General features: G+C 47.7%; 1 protein-coding gene across 8 annotated transcripts in view; it reads left to right on the forward strand.

The window, feature by feature from the left end:
- Positions 1-16802, forward strand: part of POGZ (pogo transposable element derived with ZNF domain) — a 520715-nt gene that overhangs the window by 66693 nt on the left and 437220 nt on the right. For all 8 annotated transcript variants that reach the window (XM_086947330.1, XM_086947332.1, XM_086947335.1 and 5 more), the window contains exon 3: positions 14587-14726. In XM_086947330.1, the coding sequence (XP_086803456.1) occupies positions 14591-14726 (136 nt within the window). In that variant the 5' untranslated portion in view covers positions 14587-14590. The remainder of the gene's footprint in view (positions 1-14586; positions 14727-16802) is intronic.

Below are 16802 nucleotides of genomic sequence, written 5' to 3' on the forward strand. Positions count from 1 at the left end.
CGCTTGTTTATTTAATTATTTTGCCAAGCGGGCCAAAGGGAGCGTTTCTCCTCACTACTACAGTTTGCTTTTATTTTCAGCGCGGTCCGCTTCGACCGCGCTTGTTTATTTAATTATTTTGCCAAGCGGGCCAAAGGGAGCGTTTCTCCTCACTAATGCAGTTTGCTTTTATTTTAAGCGCGGTCCGCTTTGGCCGAGCTTGTTTATTTATTTAATTATTTTCTAGCAATGGCTCTCTGCGACTGGAGCAGGATGATAGGGCCTTGTTTTTCTTTTTATTTCATACAAGCTGTGCGTAGTTGTTGATCCGTATGGCAACAACCGTGCTGTTTGCTGTGAATACTCAGCCTCACCTTGGCAAGCGGGCTGTAGTCGGGGACAGGGTACATTTGTGTTGTGGCTGCTTTGAAAGAAAATTTCCTTGTGGTGATGGCAAGAGAACGTCCTGGCGGCACTGTTTTAAAGAAGAGGAGCAAGTAAAACAGATTTTTGTCATTCCAGCCTCCTGTTACCGCAGCACAGCAGATATAGAAACTGTGTTATCCTGACAGTGATCAAATTGCGGCAGTACGCGTTCACTGAATGATCCGGGGTGGCGCCTTGCCTTTCTATGTTTCCGGCAACTGGCACCACCCTTGCACCATGTTGGGATTATGGCCAAGTAATGAGTGACTGCGGCGGGCAAATTAAACTTTCTTTTTCAGGTATGCTCAGCCTGCCGGAAGCAGAGAGAGGGAGTATGAGGCTGGCGTCCTCTTGTCCAAATGGCACTTAATTGGCAGTGCACTGTGTGCTAACCTCAAACCTTGAGAGGGTCGTCAGCGCTCATGACTGGCAGGATGTTTTTAACTGTTATCCTGCCAGCCCCCAGGAAGGCATCACTGGTGTTCAGGCGGGCCTGCCCGAAAATAACATGCTTGGGGTCCTGTATCAAAAACTGTTGCCAACTAGAGCAAGACAACCTTGAAGAGCGCTGCCTGTGGCTCTCTGTTCCCTCTGACTCAGACTTAAACTGCAGCTGAATCACTGAGACACGTCGCACCTCAACAATGTGAAAAAAAAGTTAGCTGGCGAAGCATTCAGTCTTCAGACCCACTCCCAGGCAGTGGTGGATTGGACAACAGTAGTCCGATGAGTCGAGCACTCTGAAAAGGGTTGTCACATACATGCCCAAAAGAAGTTTATTTTTTTTGTATCAAGTCTGCTAATGCCTGGACATAATACTAAAAAGAAATGGAAACAAAATCAGATGTATTCCTTTGTAACGTTGCATTTCTGTGTTTGGTTACTTTAAGTAAGTCATAGATCAGCGCTAGAACACGTTTAAAGTGCTTTCTATTTGCATTTGTTCTTTGTAGTATGTTCAGTTAACGGATGCAAATAATTACCAGCTTTAGGTGATTTCGCTTCTTTTTCTACATGCCTGAATAACCTATCTGCCCTGTGTTCATTTGATCTCTGCAGCATGTGCTTACCTGTATTAGGCCGCAATAAAGGGCAATGGCATGGGGATGTGAAAGGTTTTATGATAATTTCTTTACTTGCATATCTTCTATGCAGACAAATCATTTCGTATCAGTATCTCAATCTTATATTTCAGGGGTTTTGAAGCAGTTTCAAGGTATATTAGGGTTTCTCGTTGATCAAAAGTGTGATATTTTATATTAATCTCTTTCCATGCACTTCATTGCTTCGTTTTACTCGAGAGAAAATGTCAACCCAAGTGTCACACATTTGACAGTTCACTGACAACACTAACAGCCCTTCCATTTCTGGTGTTTTTAGCAGTTTTAAGATCTTCCTAGAGTTTCTTATTGGTCAGTTGGGTGTAATTTCTGATATTTGGATGTTTAGCTGGTCTTTAGTGCTTGATTTTGCTTGCGAGAAAGTGTCACTCATAGTAGTTGAATGTCACTCATAATGCCACTGAAATTATGAAAATGTCACACATAAGCAATCGGAAACCTTGGCAGCTATAGATAATTGCAATGCTTCCCTTCAGCTGGTTGCGGTCCGGCAGCACAGTGTGTGCACTGCATGCACCAGGCTTGCTCTGCTTTACCTAATGGAGCACAACTCCCATCAGTTTCACTGACTTGTGCCACCAGCGCCAATGGTTTCGGAGGGCGCTATGAATGCGTGACAATACATTTTAGTGCAGTGATGCGCACCACCACAATAAAATACGTCCGCCTCACGCCGAATGCGTGATACTTGGCAGGGCTGGAGATTTTCCTGCTGAACTGAATGTTTGGTGCTTCTGAAAGCTGGGACGGCTAGGGCAAAATCATTTCATTTCATTTCACAGTTTGGCTGGCAGCATGGGGGTCGATTTGGCAAACAGGCTTAGTGCGATGACATTACGCGTAGTTTTGACTTCCGATGACCTCACACGCCTAATGTGAAGCTCCTCAACATTGTCCTATTTGCTGCTGGGGGCTGTGGGAAGGCCAACTAATGATATCTAAAGAAAGTAAGAAGGCTGTTACAGTTAGGTTTATTTTCTGTTCCCGTTGCTGCTTCAGTTGCCCATGAGACCACAATAGTGGAAGGCGTACTAAAGGGCAAGCGAGGGTACCAGTGCTTAATTTGTAAAGTAAGTGCCAGGGACCCAACCAGGAGGCAACTGCAGCTTGCATGACCCATCGCCCTTGTCATCGGTGCCAAAACAACTACTAACATTTCTCTCGACTGCAAATGCGACAGTCAGAGTATTCCAGGTCACCAAAGCTAAAGGAATGGCTGGGAAAGCAGGTATTTGTAATTTTAATATATATTGTATTCATAAACAACTGTTCTGCTCATCTATAAATTTGATGAGTAGCGCTACCATGTGGCAAAATGTCATAAGTGAGGTGTTGACAGTTAAATGCCGTTGCCGAGCACTGGAAACCACCAGCTCAAATTAGGCACTGGTGGTATCATATTCTACCAATGATTGACCTCCATGTTGGCTAATATCACTGCATTGGCAAGTGTCTGTACCTGATGTCTGTTTAGATCCGTAAAAGTAACGGTTGACTTACCTATCTTTAACCCCTTCAATGCTGATGACGAACCCCAGTGGTCATGCACTACGGTGCTCGTGTGCAGATGACGGCTGGGGTTCGTCACGGCCCGCCCCTGTTCGTGTTGTTTACAGCACACCAGGGGAATCGCGGCCGCATGGAAGGGGTTAATGACCCGATTCATGCAAATAATAAGTGCTGGCATGTTTAAATCTGCACATCCCCCTCCATGACTACTTACGCAGTGTGTATATTTTAAAATTACCACTGCTCGCCCGTTCCTAAACCCAGCCTGCTTATAGTCTGGTATGTCTAGGCCTTCCCCGTGCTGGTTGGTTTTTTAGGTCAAGCCTAGCAGCAGCACGCACGCTCTGCGAGGCATGCAGTAATCGAGTATGCTGTGGAAGCCTCAGCTTCTCTCTGCCCATATTTTTGATTGGCTGGTGTCACTGTCCTTGGTAAATGCTGGCTTCCGATTGATAATGAGGCTTGTTAGTCCCTCTTTGTTACCGCCCTGTTGCCATTTGTTACCTTCCATGGGGACTGGATCTTTTACTTGTGGCGTTACAAGGTCTCCTTCATAAGTCGATAATCACTATTTTTAGGTTTTGCCTGGCGAAAGCTGCGCCCTGCGCAGCTTTTTCGTGCAGGCGAAAACCTAATGAGTATTGTAGTGGAGTTAGGAACGGCCCCCGTCATTTATTGGCTAGCTCCATAAATGGAGCCTAGCCATTGGACGATGGGCCTGTCCGTCAATGCCGGACCAGATTCGGGGGCGTTCCCGAGATTTTTTGGCTTTTGGCGACGTCAGCCAAAAGCCGGGAACGCCCCCGAATCTGGTCCGGCATTGCCGGCACCTGATTTTCGAGTATTTCGTTCCCTCTGTGTAGTCATGCGGCGGTGGGCGGGGTTATTTCAGCGGTGGGCGGAGTTTCGTTTTTCGACCACGGCCGCCGGAGGAAGCCCTGGTGAGTGCGTGTTAAATCTTGCCTTCCCTCCCCCTCCCCGTGTGTCCGTTCAGCCCCCCTCCCCGTGTGAAAGTGATTTGTTTCTGGAGCTCGGCTCGGTTCCATTCCCGCCCCCCTCCCGCTTCCCGCCCCCCCCCTCCCGCTCGGAAGTGCGTGTGCAGTTGCTCATCTTGCCTTCCCGCCCCTCCTCCCCCTCCCCGTGTGTCCGTTCCGCCCCCCTCCCCGTGTGAAAGTGATTTGTTTCTGGAGCTCGGCTCGGGTCCATTCCCGCCCCCCCCCCCCCCCCCCCCCCTGTCCTGTGCCCGTTCCCGCCCCCCTCCCTCCCTGTGCTTGTGGTGCTTGTTATATCCATGAAAGATGTGCCTGCAGTAGCTTCACTAGCGTCTTACTATCCAATTGTACGAGTTTCTGGGTTGATTGACGGCAACACACTGGGCCTTCGTGCTGTGACTCCCCCTCCTGGGACTTCCGAGGCAGAGAGATGCAGGTAAGTGCGAATCGATTCTTTTTATGTTTGGTGCATGCGTGTATATTTGAATTTTTGGGAAGGAGTGTTGTGAATGATGTGTGTGTGCGCACGTGTGTAAATGTATGGGTGTGAATGAGTGTATGTGTGCGTGTGTGTCCCGTCCACCCTCCTCTCTGCTAAAATTACCGGCCACCACTGGCTTTCCCTAATATGCTGAGAGGCTGAAGTCTGTGGACTTTGTGTTTCAATTTAGCATCGCACCAGTGGCATGACGGGTAAAATTAGAGATATGGTTGCATTTTGCCCCAGTAATGTGCACGTTGTATTGACATTGGTAACCGGATATGTCTTTGAATCGAGATTCTTAACATAGGAAGAGAATCCCAACAGTAGCAAACGAGAGGGAAGAGCAGTGGCTGGAGGGATGGGCAAGGGGGTAGCATCAACCAGGCAGGCGGGTTGGTCTGAAGGTGGTGTCAGGAACTAGGCATCTATCCTTCCAAGCCCAAACGGCTGGAGGCAAGGGTCAATGGAAAAAGCCAAGTTTGCGCTGGAAAAGGCCAGAAATGCGCATGGAGCAGCTTATGTAGTTGCAGTAGGGAGAGGGTCCCGTAACCACTGTCATCATTTTAATATTTAGGAGAGAGCTCTGTCAAAGAGAGACACAATGAGACCCCACCCTGACACAAATCCCCACTCCAGTAAAGTAGAGGACACCAACATGTTTATTCACACACTTACATGGAATGGCGATTAACAGGCAGACCTTCAAACCTCTTTCTCCGACACAAGCCCCTCTCTTGCCGGCTTTGGGGCACTCACCCTAAAGCTGCGCTTCGAACCCACTCTTACCAACCACAGGGTGATGCATATTGTTTCCCTCCCACGTATATGCGAGCAAGTGAGCCGACCCATCAAAACACAACTTCAGTAAAGCCTCTGCTGGATACAATGAACGGACCCCTCCCAGCGTCATCGACCTGACAGACCCGGGGGGGGGGGGCAGACCCTCCCTGGTCCCTGATCTAAATACTGGCTAGGGAGTGTAGTAGGGAAGACTGTTGCCCTAGGCTGTTGTAGCATCCTATTTGGTCCTGAAAGCAAGCGGTGTGCTTGACACTTCAAGGCACTAGTCCATAGCTGCACGCCTTCGAGCGGAATTCAGGACGGCGCCTGTCTATTGGGATAGGAATTTACATGAATAATTCTCTGTCTCACTGACTCCGCCTCTCATCATTCACTACACACCTGCTTACAAGCTGCAGCGACTCAGCCTCTCATCATTCACTACACACCTGCTTACAAGCTGCAGCGACTCCGCCTCTCATCATTCACTACACACCTGCTTACAATTTGCACATCCGACCCGGCATTCGTTCTGCTGGTTAAAAAAGGAGCCAGGTTCCCTCCCCCTCCCCCCCCTAGGTCACAGCTTTATTGAGGCAAGATGCCAAGCGTGATCTCCTGGACCCAGAACAATATATTACTTTTGTTTAGTAGGAATCAAATAGCGCTGGACATCCAAGCTGTTCCTTCCGCAATGTATAGGGCACAGACAAAGTCCAAATAATTTCAAAGAATAATAGAAATAATAAATAAATTTGATTGATTGACGGCAACGCACTGGGCCTTCGTGCTGTGACTCGCGGCTGCTGACGGCCTGTGATTGGTCAGCATCATTCCCTACACACCTGCTTACAATTTGCACATCCGACCCGGCATTCGTTCTGGGTAAAAAAGGAGCCAGGTTCCCTCCCCCTCCCCCCCTAGGTCACAGCTTTATTGAGGCAAGATGCCAAGCGTGATCTCCTGGACCCAGAACAATATATTACTTTTGTTTAGTAGGAATCAAACAGCGCTGGACATCCAAGCTGTTCCATCCGCAATGTATAGGGCACAGACAAAGTCCAAATAATTTCAAAGAATAATAGAAATAATAAATACATTTGATTGATTGACGGCAACGCACTGGGCCTTCGTGCTGTGACTCGCGGCTGCTGACGGCCCGTGATTGGTCACAAGCTCATAGTATATAGTTGCTGGAGGCGGCGCGGCCGCTCTCTTTCTTTCACGCAGTCCTTGTCTAAGGTTAGTTGGGGAGGCACTGAACGGGGCTACACATTAAAAATGTTCTAATGACTATTACCCGTTTTCCGTTCAATCGTGCGGGAGCCTCCCCGGCAGCCGTTCGTGCATGTTTAATGGCTCCCTCGTGGCTCACTTTTAAGTTGCTTTTAAGTGAGGCCTGTTCTGCGTTCTCATGTGGGCTCCTGACGGGGTTTAGTGATACGTTGTTGGTAGATATCGTAGGCAGGTCATTCTTCTTGCTTGAGTTGTGCAGCGGGAGCTGTTATTTTGTGGGTGTCAACTTGCAGTTTATGACTGGCTTCTTTTCCTCAGTGACTGTGTAGGTAACGTTTGGCACGTTGTTTCTGGGCGAGGCTTTCTTTTGACAACCTGGTGAATTCTGGCAATTGTAATGTTACTTTGCTCACATCAAACTAAACCGATCTAACACCATGTAACTTTAATTTGTAACACAAAATTATACGGACGTATACTCTGGCATCTGACGTGGAGAGCAATTAGCAAATTTACACATTTCTAACGCCGGCTTTTGAGGGTATTAGCATCGAGCTGTGTGTAGTTCCATCAACTCACAGCTTTGTCCTCATATCTATAATTTGGGGAAATCACGAGGGCAATATGTATTTTAATAAATGTTCAGCTGGTTTTCTACCCAGGTTACTTTGCCTTTCCACCATGAATGCCGCTCATACATGTTGGGGATTGGTTCAGGACCTCCCCATCTCTATATTCGGAGTGGAAACTTTCAATTCCTCTCCACTGAACGTTCCTACAGAACTCTCCATTCAAACAGTCGTAGGTCAATATGTCTGTTAAAAGCCTACGGTTATTTGTCCACTTGGTTAGTGCCGTTCCTTTTCGAGACCAATGTATGGTGGAGGGTCACGGAGAGTTGGGGAGGGTTCACTGACCTAGCGTTTAGATCCGAATTAGCCATACAATTAGGAGATCCTTAACTATTCTAACATGTTTGGCTGAACTGCAACTTTGATATGTGTGGCTCTGGGTGTGTGTGTGTGTGTGTTGGACTCTGGGTGGGTGGGTGTGTGTGGCTCTGGGTGTGTGTGTGTGTGTGTGGCTCTGGGTGTGTGTGTGTGTGTGGCTCTGGGTGTGTGTGTGTGTGTGTGTGGCTCTGGGTGTGTGTGTGTGTGTGGCTCTGGGTGTGTGTGTGTGTGTGGCTCTGGGTGTGTGTGTGTGTGTGGCTCTGGGTGTGTGTGTGTGTGTGGCTCTGGGTGTGTGTGTGGCTCTGGGTGGGTGTGTGTGTGTGGCTGTGGGTGTGTGTGGGTGTGTGTGTGGCTGTGGGTGTGTGTGGGGCTCTGGGTGGGTGTGTGTGTGTGGGGCTCTGGGTGGGTGTGTGTGTGTGTGGGGCTCTGGGTGGGTGGGTGTGTGTGGGGCTCTGGGTGTGTGTGGGGCTCTGGGTGGGTGGGTGTGTGTGGGGCTCTGGGTGGGTGGGTGTGTGTGGGGCTCTGGGTGTGTGTGGGGCTCTGGGTGGGTGGGTGTGGGCTCTGGGTGGGTATGTGTGTGTATGGGGCTCTGGGTGTGTGTGTGTATGGGGCTCTGGGTGTGTGTGTGTGTGTATGGGGCTCTGGGTGTGTGTGTGTGTGTGTGTATGGGGCTCTGGGTGTGTGTGTGTGTGGGGCTCTGGGTGGGTGTGTGTGTGTGTGGCTCTGGGTGTGGTAGTAATTGCTGTCTGTTGAGCTCGTCCGTAGGGTACAATAGGTCTCACATTGCGAGAGATTAAGCTAATGGCAATGTAAATGACAAAACCCAACACATAAATACAAATTTTGTCATTTACAATGCCAATAGCTCAAACTTTTCAAAAGGCAAAACCATTGCATTGTAAATGCTTGTTTTTGTTTGCAGCGCTGTTCGCTTTCACTTTAGTGGTCACGCTTGTTTATTTAATTAATTTGCCGGACGGGCTGAAAGGGAGTGTTTAAACTCCCTAATCTAACCAGCATTTGCAATGCAATAGGTCTCGCATTTACGCGAGTTTGAGCTATTGACATTACAAATAACAATGCCTTTTATTTTTGTTTTTTAAAACGTATATGAAAGGCATTGTCATTTACAATGCTTATAGCTTAAACTTGTGTAAATGCGAGACCTATTGCAGTGCAAAGGCTTGTTCTTGGAGAGTTTTAAAGTTCCTTATTAGCCATGCTAAATATTGTTGGTTATAAAGTTCTGCCTACCTTGAGTCCTCTGACTCTAGACCAGATTTTCAATCGCAGGCACATGCACTTCTATCTACACCAAGGCTGCCTTAATCCTGAAGTAATTAAATTCAGATTAGTCATCTGGTGGGCTGTCTTCTTTAGTCACTGTTGCCCTCACCACTTTCTTTCTCTTCAGCTAGATTTATACATGAGATGTGTAGGAGAGACTTTTTCAGAGATTGCAGCATATTTTTTTCTGATGTCACAGTTAACTCTAACCTTCCCAGTTGATTTCGAGTGGCTGTTAAAAATAGTTGGTTCTATTCCTCATTGTGTTTTGTGTATTAATGGGCATATAGCCAAGTGAAACCAGCATTGGCATAGCCAATTGGTCTCGCTTTTGGGACCTTATAAGTAATTAGTTATGCAGCGGAATATCCTTGGTGCAACAACACCAACTGTTGCATGGTTAAACACTTATAAGTATAGTGTACACTTATAACACTGGAAGGGGAATAATGCTGGGGAAGGCGGAGGTGGTTTGTGGGGGTGAGGCAGATGGTCAGCACGGAGCTGCATAATAGGGCTCGTCCCCCGACTTCGCCTGGATGCCACCTTGCATTTGATTACGACAAATGCATTCGTAAACGGTGATTGGAACAGACTCGGTGTCTTGCTGAATAAGGATGCGGCTGAGCATAATACACAAATAGCGTCCTCATTCCATTAGCGGTTGGTAGTGGCTTTTGCAAGATTTGCTATTACTAATGAATAATGAACGAATACACAGCTCCTAGCGACAATGTGGTTTACTCTCTGATGGGTTTCATCCGCTGCCACCTCTGCCGGTTGGAGGAGTCTGGTTTGGAGTGTGCACATCAGGTTGCGGGGGGCCGTGGGTGTGGGTGTGGGTGGGGGTGGGGGTGGTGCTTGGATGTGGCATATTAATGCAATCGTTCAGGGATGAAGTGCGACAGAGGGATGAGGAGGACCACAGTGAAATTGGGGGCGAAGTTTTGGATGGGTGGGCTACAGGGTGCACACAGGAATGCTTGGGTGCAGGAAAGGGCGCTCGAGAAAAGGGCGCTCGAGAAAGGGGTTGGGGGTCTCAGGCTGTGAGATGCTCAGTTGAGGGTTGCGGAGGCATAGATGGTGGTGCTCGGGAGCACAGTGTGGTGTAACAAGACAGTGGGAATGGCGAAGTTTCCGGGGCAGGTGGGGGCTTATGCTCAGAGCTGCCGATCTTGGAGGGGGGTGGGGGCTGGGTTTGGGTCTCGGCGTGGTTCAACGTCCTGGGTTCCTGGGCAGGGTGATGTGTCTCGTCGGCGGGCTCAGCTGGAAGGGGGCAAGGAGGGGACACCGTGATTGGGCAGCCTGAGGAAAGGCCAGCGAGGGGTTTCACTGCGAAGTTAAGGAGAGTTCTGGGAATGCCGGGTGGGAAAGCGTCGGAGCGCAGGAGCAACGGGGGGGGGGGGCTTGCAGGAGGGAACATATGCATGAGCTGGGTAGGCTTCATGCCATAGCCATTCATACTTCCGAGCCCGGTGTGGTTGGTTATAGTTTCTGCAGGCGCGCGGGAGACCTGACGGGGGGCCGGGCACGGTCCAGGGAGGGGTCAAGGGGTGTATTGCAAGAGATGATGCAGGGAGGGCCGAGGGTGATAGGTGCAGGGGTGCCGGGCAGAGTGTCACCCATCAAAGATGGGAGGTAATAGAGCCTGGCTGGGGGGAACTTGGGGGCAGTGGGGCAGAGGGTGTGCGGTTTCCAAAGGGAGGTTGGGTGCGGCTGCACCCGAGGCTGGGCCCAGGGCCACCTGACGGACCTTTCAGTGGCGCGCATGGAGGATGGTGGTACGGTTTGGTTGCCATTCAGGAGGATGGAAGTGTTTCAGGGCTCGATCTGCTAGCGGGGGGCTAGTTGTGGAGAGTTGGGAAGGACTGGAGGTTTCAGTGAACGGGGGAGGGGGGCTTGGGAGGCAAATTAGGGATGGGTGACTCGCATGGCTCAGGAGGTGGCGGAAGGGGGGATGGGTACAGTGGGACGCCCAATAGGGGGGGTGTGTCCTTGACTGCGGGAGGTTTCAATGGAGGGAAGGAATGCTGAGATGGGGGGGCGGTCGGGAGCAAGAGGTAGTGGAAGCCCCTAACAGTGGGCAGGGTCACTGTCTCAGGGGAGGAGGCGAGCTTGTGGGCAAGGCTGGGTAATCCAAAAAATCAAAAGCACATACAGGCTGACTAGGGTTATAAGGTGACAAAAGCGCACCAGGGACACCAATTTAAGTAGCTAGGGAAGAGGCGGCAACGGGTCGGATTACAGGGTAAAGGAAGGAGGATCCGGATTGGGGGGGGATGAGGCCGCCCAAAAGGAGGAATTTCTCGATTAAGGAGATCAGGGGGGGCGGGGGATGACCAGTTGGGCGGTCCGTAAAAGCTGGGCAGTAACAAACGCTATGCTTTCCTTCCATGGGGGAGGCGGACGGTCTTGCAGTTTAACAATTGTGGCGTAGCATGGTGGCTTTTATAATAACTTCAAGCTCGATATGTGTTTAATCCTAGATTTGCATTTGCATACTACGGTACGGCTGCATTAAAAATACATGCAGTTACAGTTGGAAGGCAAAGTTGTGGGCCTCGAGCACGGCATGGGGGAAGGACATGTAGGGGAGTTAGGAAGCCACACCCGTCCGCGTCTGGAATGGTTGGATCCAGCGCGTGAATGGTTGCAATGAATGAGCTTGTCCTCTTAGGCGGGGCCAGGCTTTGTCAGGACAGTGCTGCTGAGTGTTAAGGCTGCTGTGTTTGGAAGCCCCTCTAGCAATCCCTCTTATGAGAAAAATTAAGGATGTTGCTCATGTGTAGTGAGTGGTCATGTCAGGTCAGCGGCTGTGTTGAAGCGCGCGCTTGGGAGAGCAAGCCCGTGAGCGATGCGAGGAATGTGCGTGCGGCCATGAAAGTAAGACAAGACAAGCCCGGCCTCAAAAGTGGTGCACGTGGACGTGGAAGTGCCCGCTGCGGCGAAAGTGAGCGCACCGAGTTTTAATGACCCGTGAGGAGGAAAAACAAACCACGCGCGCAACCACAAGCTTGAGACCACCAAAAGCCTGTGGAAGCACTTTCAAAACCCGCTTACTAAATGTCTCGCAGAGCAGCGCATGCGCTGGCTCAGGTGAGACCTTAAAAGGGCTCTGACAATGGGACTCTATGCAAAATGTTCACTAATTCTGCTGTTGAAAATATCGGACATGTTTTATTTATTTTGTCAAATGTATGCAAAACCTAGACTCAAATGGATTAGACCTCGGTGTCATTCCTTGGGTTTCTGTATATTTCAACCAGAGCTTAGATTATTTCTTTTGTTTTATTTTATTTTTTTTTTAAATTAAAATATTAAATTGCATATCAGAAAAAGTACAAACAGTACAGAGCAATACAGGGGGGGGTATATATTTTGGGGATTGGTTGGGTGTGCGCTGTATACATAGTTGGGTTACAGGCTTGGCTAGTATGCATTATTACCCCCCTGGAGAGAGAAGAGAAGCTGAGAGGGGGATAGGGGGGGGAAGGGGAGGTTATGGGTTTTAGGTCCAGCGTGTACGCAAGTGCGCGTCGAGGGCTTCCCACATGTTGTTTTTGGCGTTGTGCTCCTTCGAGAATTTGCCCGTGATGTTATCTGCGCCTCTGAGGAAGGTGACCCAGTTTATCCAATTTTTGAAGGTAGCTTTGGCCGTGTCCTTCCAGTTTGTTAGTATGATTTTCACTGCCGCTGTCAGTAGGATGTCCACTAGGTCTCTTTCCTCCTTGTTCTCTAGGCAGTACGTCATGAATACTGTTGCAAGACCGACAAAACTGATTGTTATGTCTTTGCCTGGGACGGCGTTGATTAAATTGTTCACATTGTTCCAGCACATAGAACTGTACACATTCCTAAAAATAAAAACAGCCACAACGTCTCTGACAGACTCCTGGCCAACAAGGTAGACTATTACTGTACTATTATTTGGGTCTCATAAGGGGCTTGTTAGTATTTTTAATTTCCGTGACAGCCATATGTCCTGACAGGGAATTGGTCCAAGCCTAAAGTGGTAGTGCTCTGCTTGGAAGCAGAGGTCTGTTGTTTTAGAAAGCACACCTTGGGTGGTGTTAAGCTCCCTACACAAATTAAGGCTTCAAATTTAACCACAAAGTTGATAAACATTTCAGCACCAAGGAATTAGTCACACTTTGGCAGACTAAATGGTTTCAAAGGCCAAGTACTGTCGCTTGAAAATGCTTCATCCATCTTGGAATGATAAAGAATGATATGATCTGCCAAAAACATCAAAAAAATGCCACCCCTACATGAGTGGCCATCTATTAATGTTTGTTTAATGCTCCTATCATTGTTTTACCGTTTCAAGATGGCAGAAGGACTGCTTTTAAAACCTGAGTTGTTTTGCAATGTAAATCTTCATGGGTGTGGAATTTTATACAATTCCTACATGTCCATGGGGATGGGCCTTTTCAGTAGTTCTACTTGTCCAATAAAAATCAGTCCCATTTGGTGCCATCTTGCAAGGTTAGAAATGTTAGTAGTGGGTCTTATAATAGCTTTTCTAAATGCTAGGTCTCAAATTATGTCAGGGTTTGTATTCTAAGAAGGCTCAGATTATGACATTGTCCTGGAAACTGAACATACCAGGGCTCTAATGTTATGAGATCTTTAAATAAACACACACTTTGCACATGCAGAGCCTGTTTGTGTACAGGCTGTGTATTGGTCAGATTATTTATAATGGTTGGGGTTTCAATATGCCAGCATTTTTGTTGTGCTGGGCTTCTAATTACAGAGCACTTCAGGATATTGCATTTTTTCTAATTGAGCCATTTCTTTAAGCCTTGACTCAATTCCACTATGTTACTGAAAGTAAACCCACATTATACTTGTAGTCAAATGCTTGTGTTTTCCACTGCGGAACAAGGAGATTGTCCACAGTACGACACATTATTCTGTTTTTGTATATATGACTTAATCTCACTATGTCTCAGTTTCCTAGTGTGCCAAAACTGAACATACACCAAGCACCGACTCAGTCACTTGACACACATTTTATGCGCGGATAACTTTGAAAGTTCTGATTAGTGTAAAAATATTAGAGGCCTTAATCTCAAAATAATTGATGTGTGCGAGTTTAGCTTAGATGCGTAGAAGTTGTTTTGCACTCCTAAAAGTGTTGAAGCTCTTGTGATCATATTTATTCAGTGTCTGACTGTAGACACAAAGTGGTAATTTTAGGACTGGAATGCTCTGTGAGGTTTAGGAAAACCCAAAACGTAGCTATTGAAGGGTGTTCACTAGCTCCTCACCCCACTTGTCACCCTGGAAAAGTCAGAAATGTACTCCTGACAAGAGAACGAGTAAAACGTTTTCCTTTGCTCCAAACAATATGTCCTGCTGTCAGGCTTCAGGAATTCTTTACACATGGCATTTGGGTAAGATGACAGACAGCCCAAGAGTCCACAAGCATTTTCAAATCCAGTTGCTCTGCTGTTTGCCATTAAAAGTAAACCTATTAGCTTTATCAGTGTTTGCTTTAAAGCTAGTTTTCTTTCTTACTTCTGTAATGTTATCAACTTTGTTTCTCAGTTTGAGGCATGCTTTTTAGGAGCTTGATCATTGCTCATTTGAGGTTCTCTCAAAACCAGAAATAAACCAAAAATAAAAATAGAGTAATCTCCTTAACCAACACAAGATTGCAGAGAGTTTACAGAATGTGAAGCTACACCACTACACGCTTTAGACTGAGTGTTCCACTGAACTAATGTTTATCTGGTTTGTTGACTGCATTTGGCTACTTTCTGAAACAGTCTTTGCTTTCAAACTAAAATAAATTACCATTCTTTCTGTAATTGCAGCACGATGGACACCGACCTGTTCATGGAGTGTGAAGAAGAAGAGCTTGAGCCATGGCAGAAGCTTAGTGATGTGATTGAGGAATCTTTTGTGGAAGATTACGGCTATGGCAGTTACAGCTATTTGGAAAAGCCCATGGCAGGTAATTGACTTACAAGAAATAGCAGTGTTTGTATTAAACAGCGGCCTATTTTTTCTTTCTTTTCAATACGGTCATTGTCAGATGACGTACGTCTTTTAAACTCCACAGAATGATCCTATGATTTACTATACTCTAACCTGGCACTGTCGGTGGAATACAAAACTATTTTCAAAAGGGCAATGATTTGGCTTCCCACTACTCTTACCACAACCTTTTGCTCCAAGTTACCTAAAAGGTTACAGTTCTACTTAATATGTAGGTTAAATATTTCTCACCACAATAATTGTTCCTAGGCTGCTTTTGACTTTTATAGACACGTAGTACATCCATCATAGGATGAAGTCCTTGATATGATTTCCACTCACATACATGTTAAGTGCTAGAGTAAATGTGATGAACCTTGGTACAGTGATCTAATTCATTGAGGGATCTCTTTTAAAAAAAAATGTTTTATGTTATAAATAGTTTTTATCTTTTTGACAGATTTAGACCATTTCTCCCAAAACTTGTTTACCGTTTTTAGGTCTCGGACCATAGGCTGCGCTTGCGCAGTCTCGCTCCGAGATTTAATGCTTTCTAGAGTGGGGCTTAAACCGCCCCTTTTCTCCATTGGCTGGCTTCCTAAACGGTGGCCAGCCATTGGAGGAGAGGGGCGTCACTCCGTTCAAGCCCCTTCTTTTTCAGACTCTGGGCGTGTTTTTACGCTTCTTTCTTGTTTTCTTTCTCTCCTCTTCCCATTGGCTGGAATTTTACAGTCCAGCCAATGGGAAGAGGAGAGAACGAAAACCAGGGCGCTGAATCCGAAAATTACGCTGGTTTCTCTGAGGCATTTCTGCTTCGCCTCGGAGAAACGTGGTGGTGCTGCTTGGTTTCCCGCCCGCCTCTCAGCCACAGGATTTCACACCGGCAGCTGAGGAAGTCTTCGAGGGACTTGCCAAAGGACAAAGCGCCATATAAACTCACAAAACCAAAGGGAGCCAAACCGAGCTACCAAACCCGATCCGATCCCTCCAGGACCGTGGAAATGGAGATATCAGGGGGTGCAGGGCATGGGCTTTGCTCCCCCCCCCCTACTATAAACTACATGATATCCGGCGCGAAATGGCAGTACACCCAACATCTTAGCTACAGCTCCACATCCCCGAAAGCCAGCGAGCCCCTCGACTCGAGAATGGGGTGCCCATGAGACCGCACACCTGGGAAAGTAGAGAATCAACTCACCGCAAACCAAAGCCGATCCCGCGACCGGGGATGTCACCAGCACGCCACCTTCCCTCCATGCATGTCTCCCTCCCTAACCCCATGCCCCATGCCAATCCTCTTTCTTCCCCTTGTAACACACTGTTTGCTACCTCTCACATTTTGTTTGCTTTTGGTACTTGCACAAGTGCCACCAATGCCTACGTAACGTTTGTTCTTGTGCCTCAGTGTCTAGTATATATTGCAGTATATTACCTCTAATTGTACTTTGTTTTTTCTTGTAACCTGCACACTTGTCACTCTTTCCTCCTGTAATGCACTGTTTGCTACCTCATGTATTTTGTTTGCTCACAATTGTCACTTTTACCTCATGTAACTCAACATCTGCTTTTGCAATTTGTTTACTTGTAATTTTCTGTTCCTATTGTGAAGCGCTCGGACGCCTTCGGTTAAAGTCCGCGCTATATACTAAAACGCATGAATAAAATAAATAAATAAAAGTCTCTGGCACCGGAGAAAGCAGCTAGAGAAGTTGTGCAAAGTGCGACCCTGGGGTTTCCTGCGTGTGTGGGCCTGCAGCCCCCCACCCTGCTGGTTGGTAAATGAATGGAGGTGGAGTGGGCTGGGTGTCAGTGCTGCTCTGTGCTGCACAAAGCCTGCCTGCCGGCGCTCTCTGGCATCAACAAACTCTGCAAGCGGGACGCTGCACTTTTTATTTCGGAAACTCCTCTGCAACCCACATTTCTTCCCTCTGTTCAAAACTTGGAAAATGCTGGATCCGGAGTTAGGCCGCCCCTAGCGGTGACGACGGGCAGGGAGAAGGGAGAGTGCGCAGTCTTCCCACTGGGGGATGGGTCGAGAGAGCTACACTTCCAA

Source organism: Lissotriton vulgaris, chromosome 12 (assembly GCF_964263255.1).
Source record: "Lissotriton vulgaris chromosome 12, aLisVul1.2, whole genome shotgun sequence".
In the NCBI taxonomy this organism is placed as follows: domain Eukaryota; kingdom Metazoa; phylum Chordata; class Amphibia; order Caudata; family Salamandridae; genus Lissotriton; species Lissotriton vulgaris.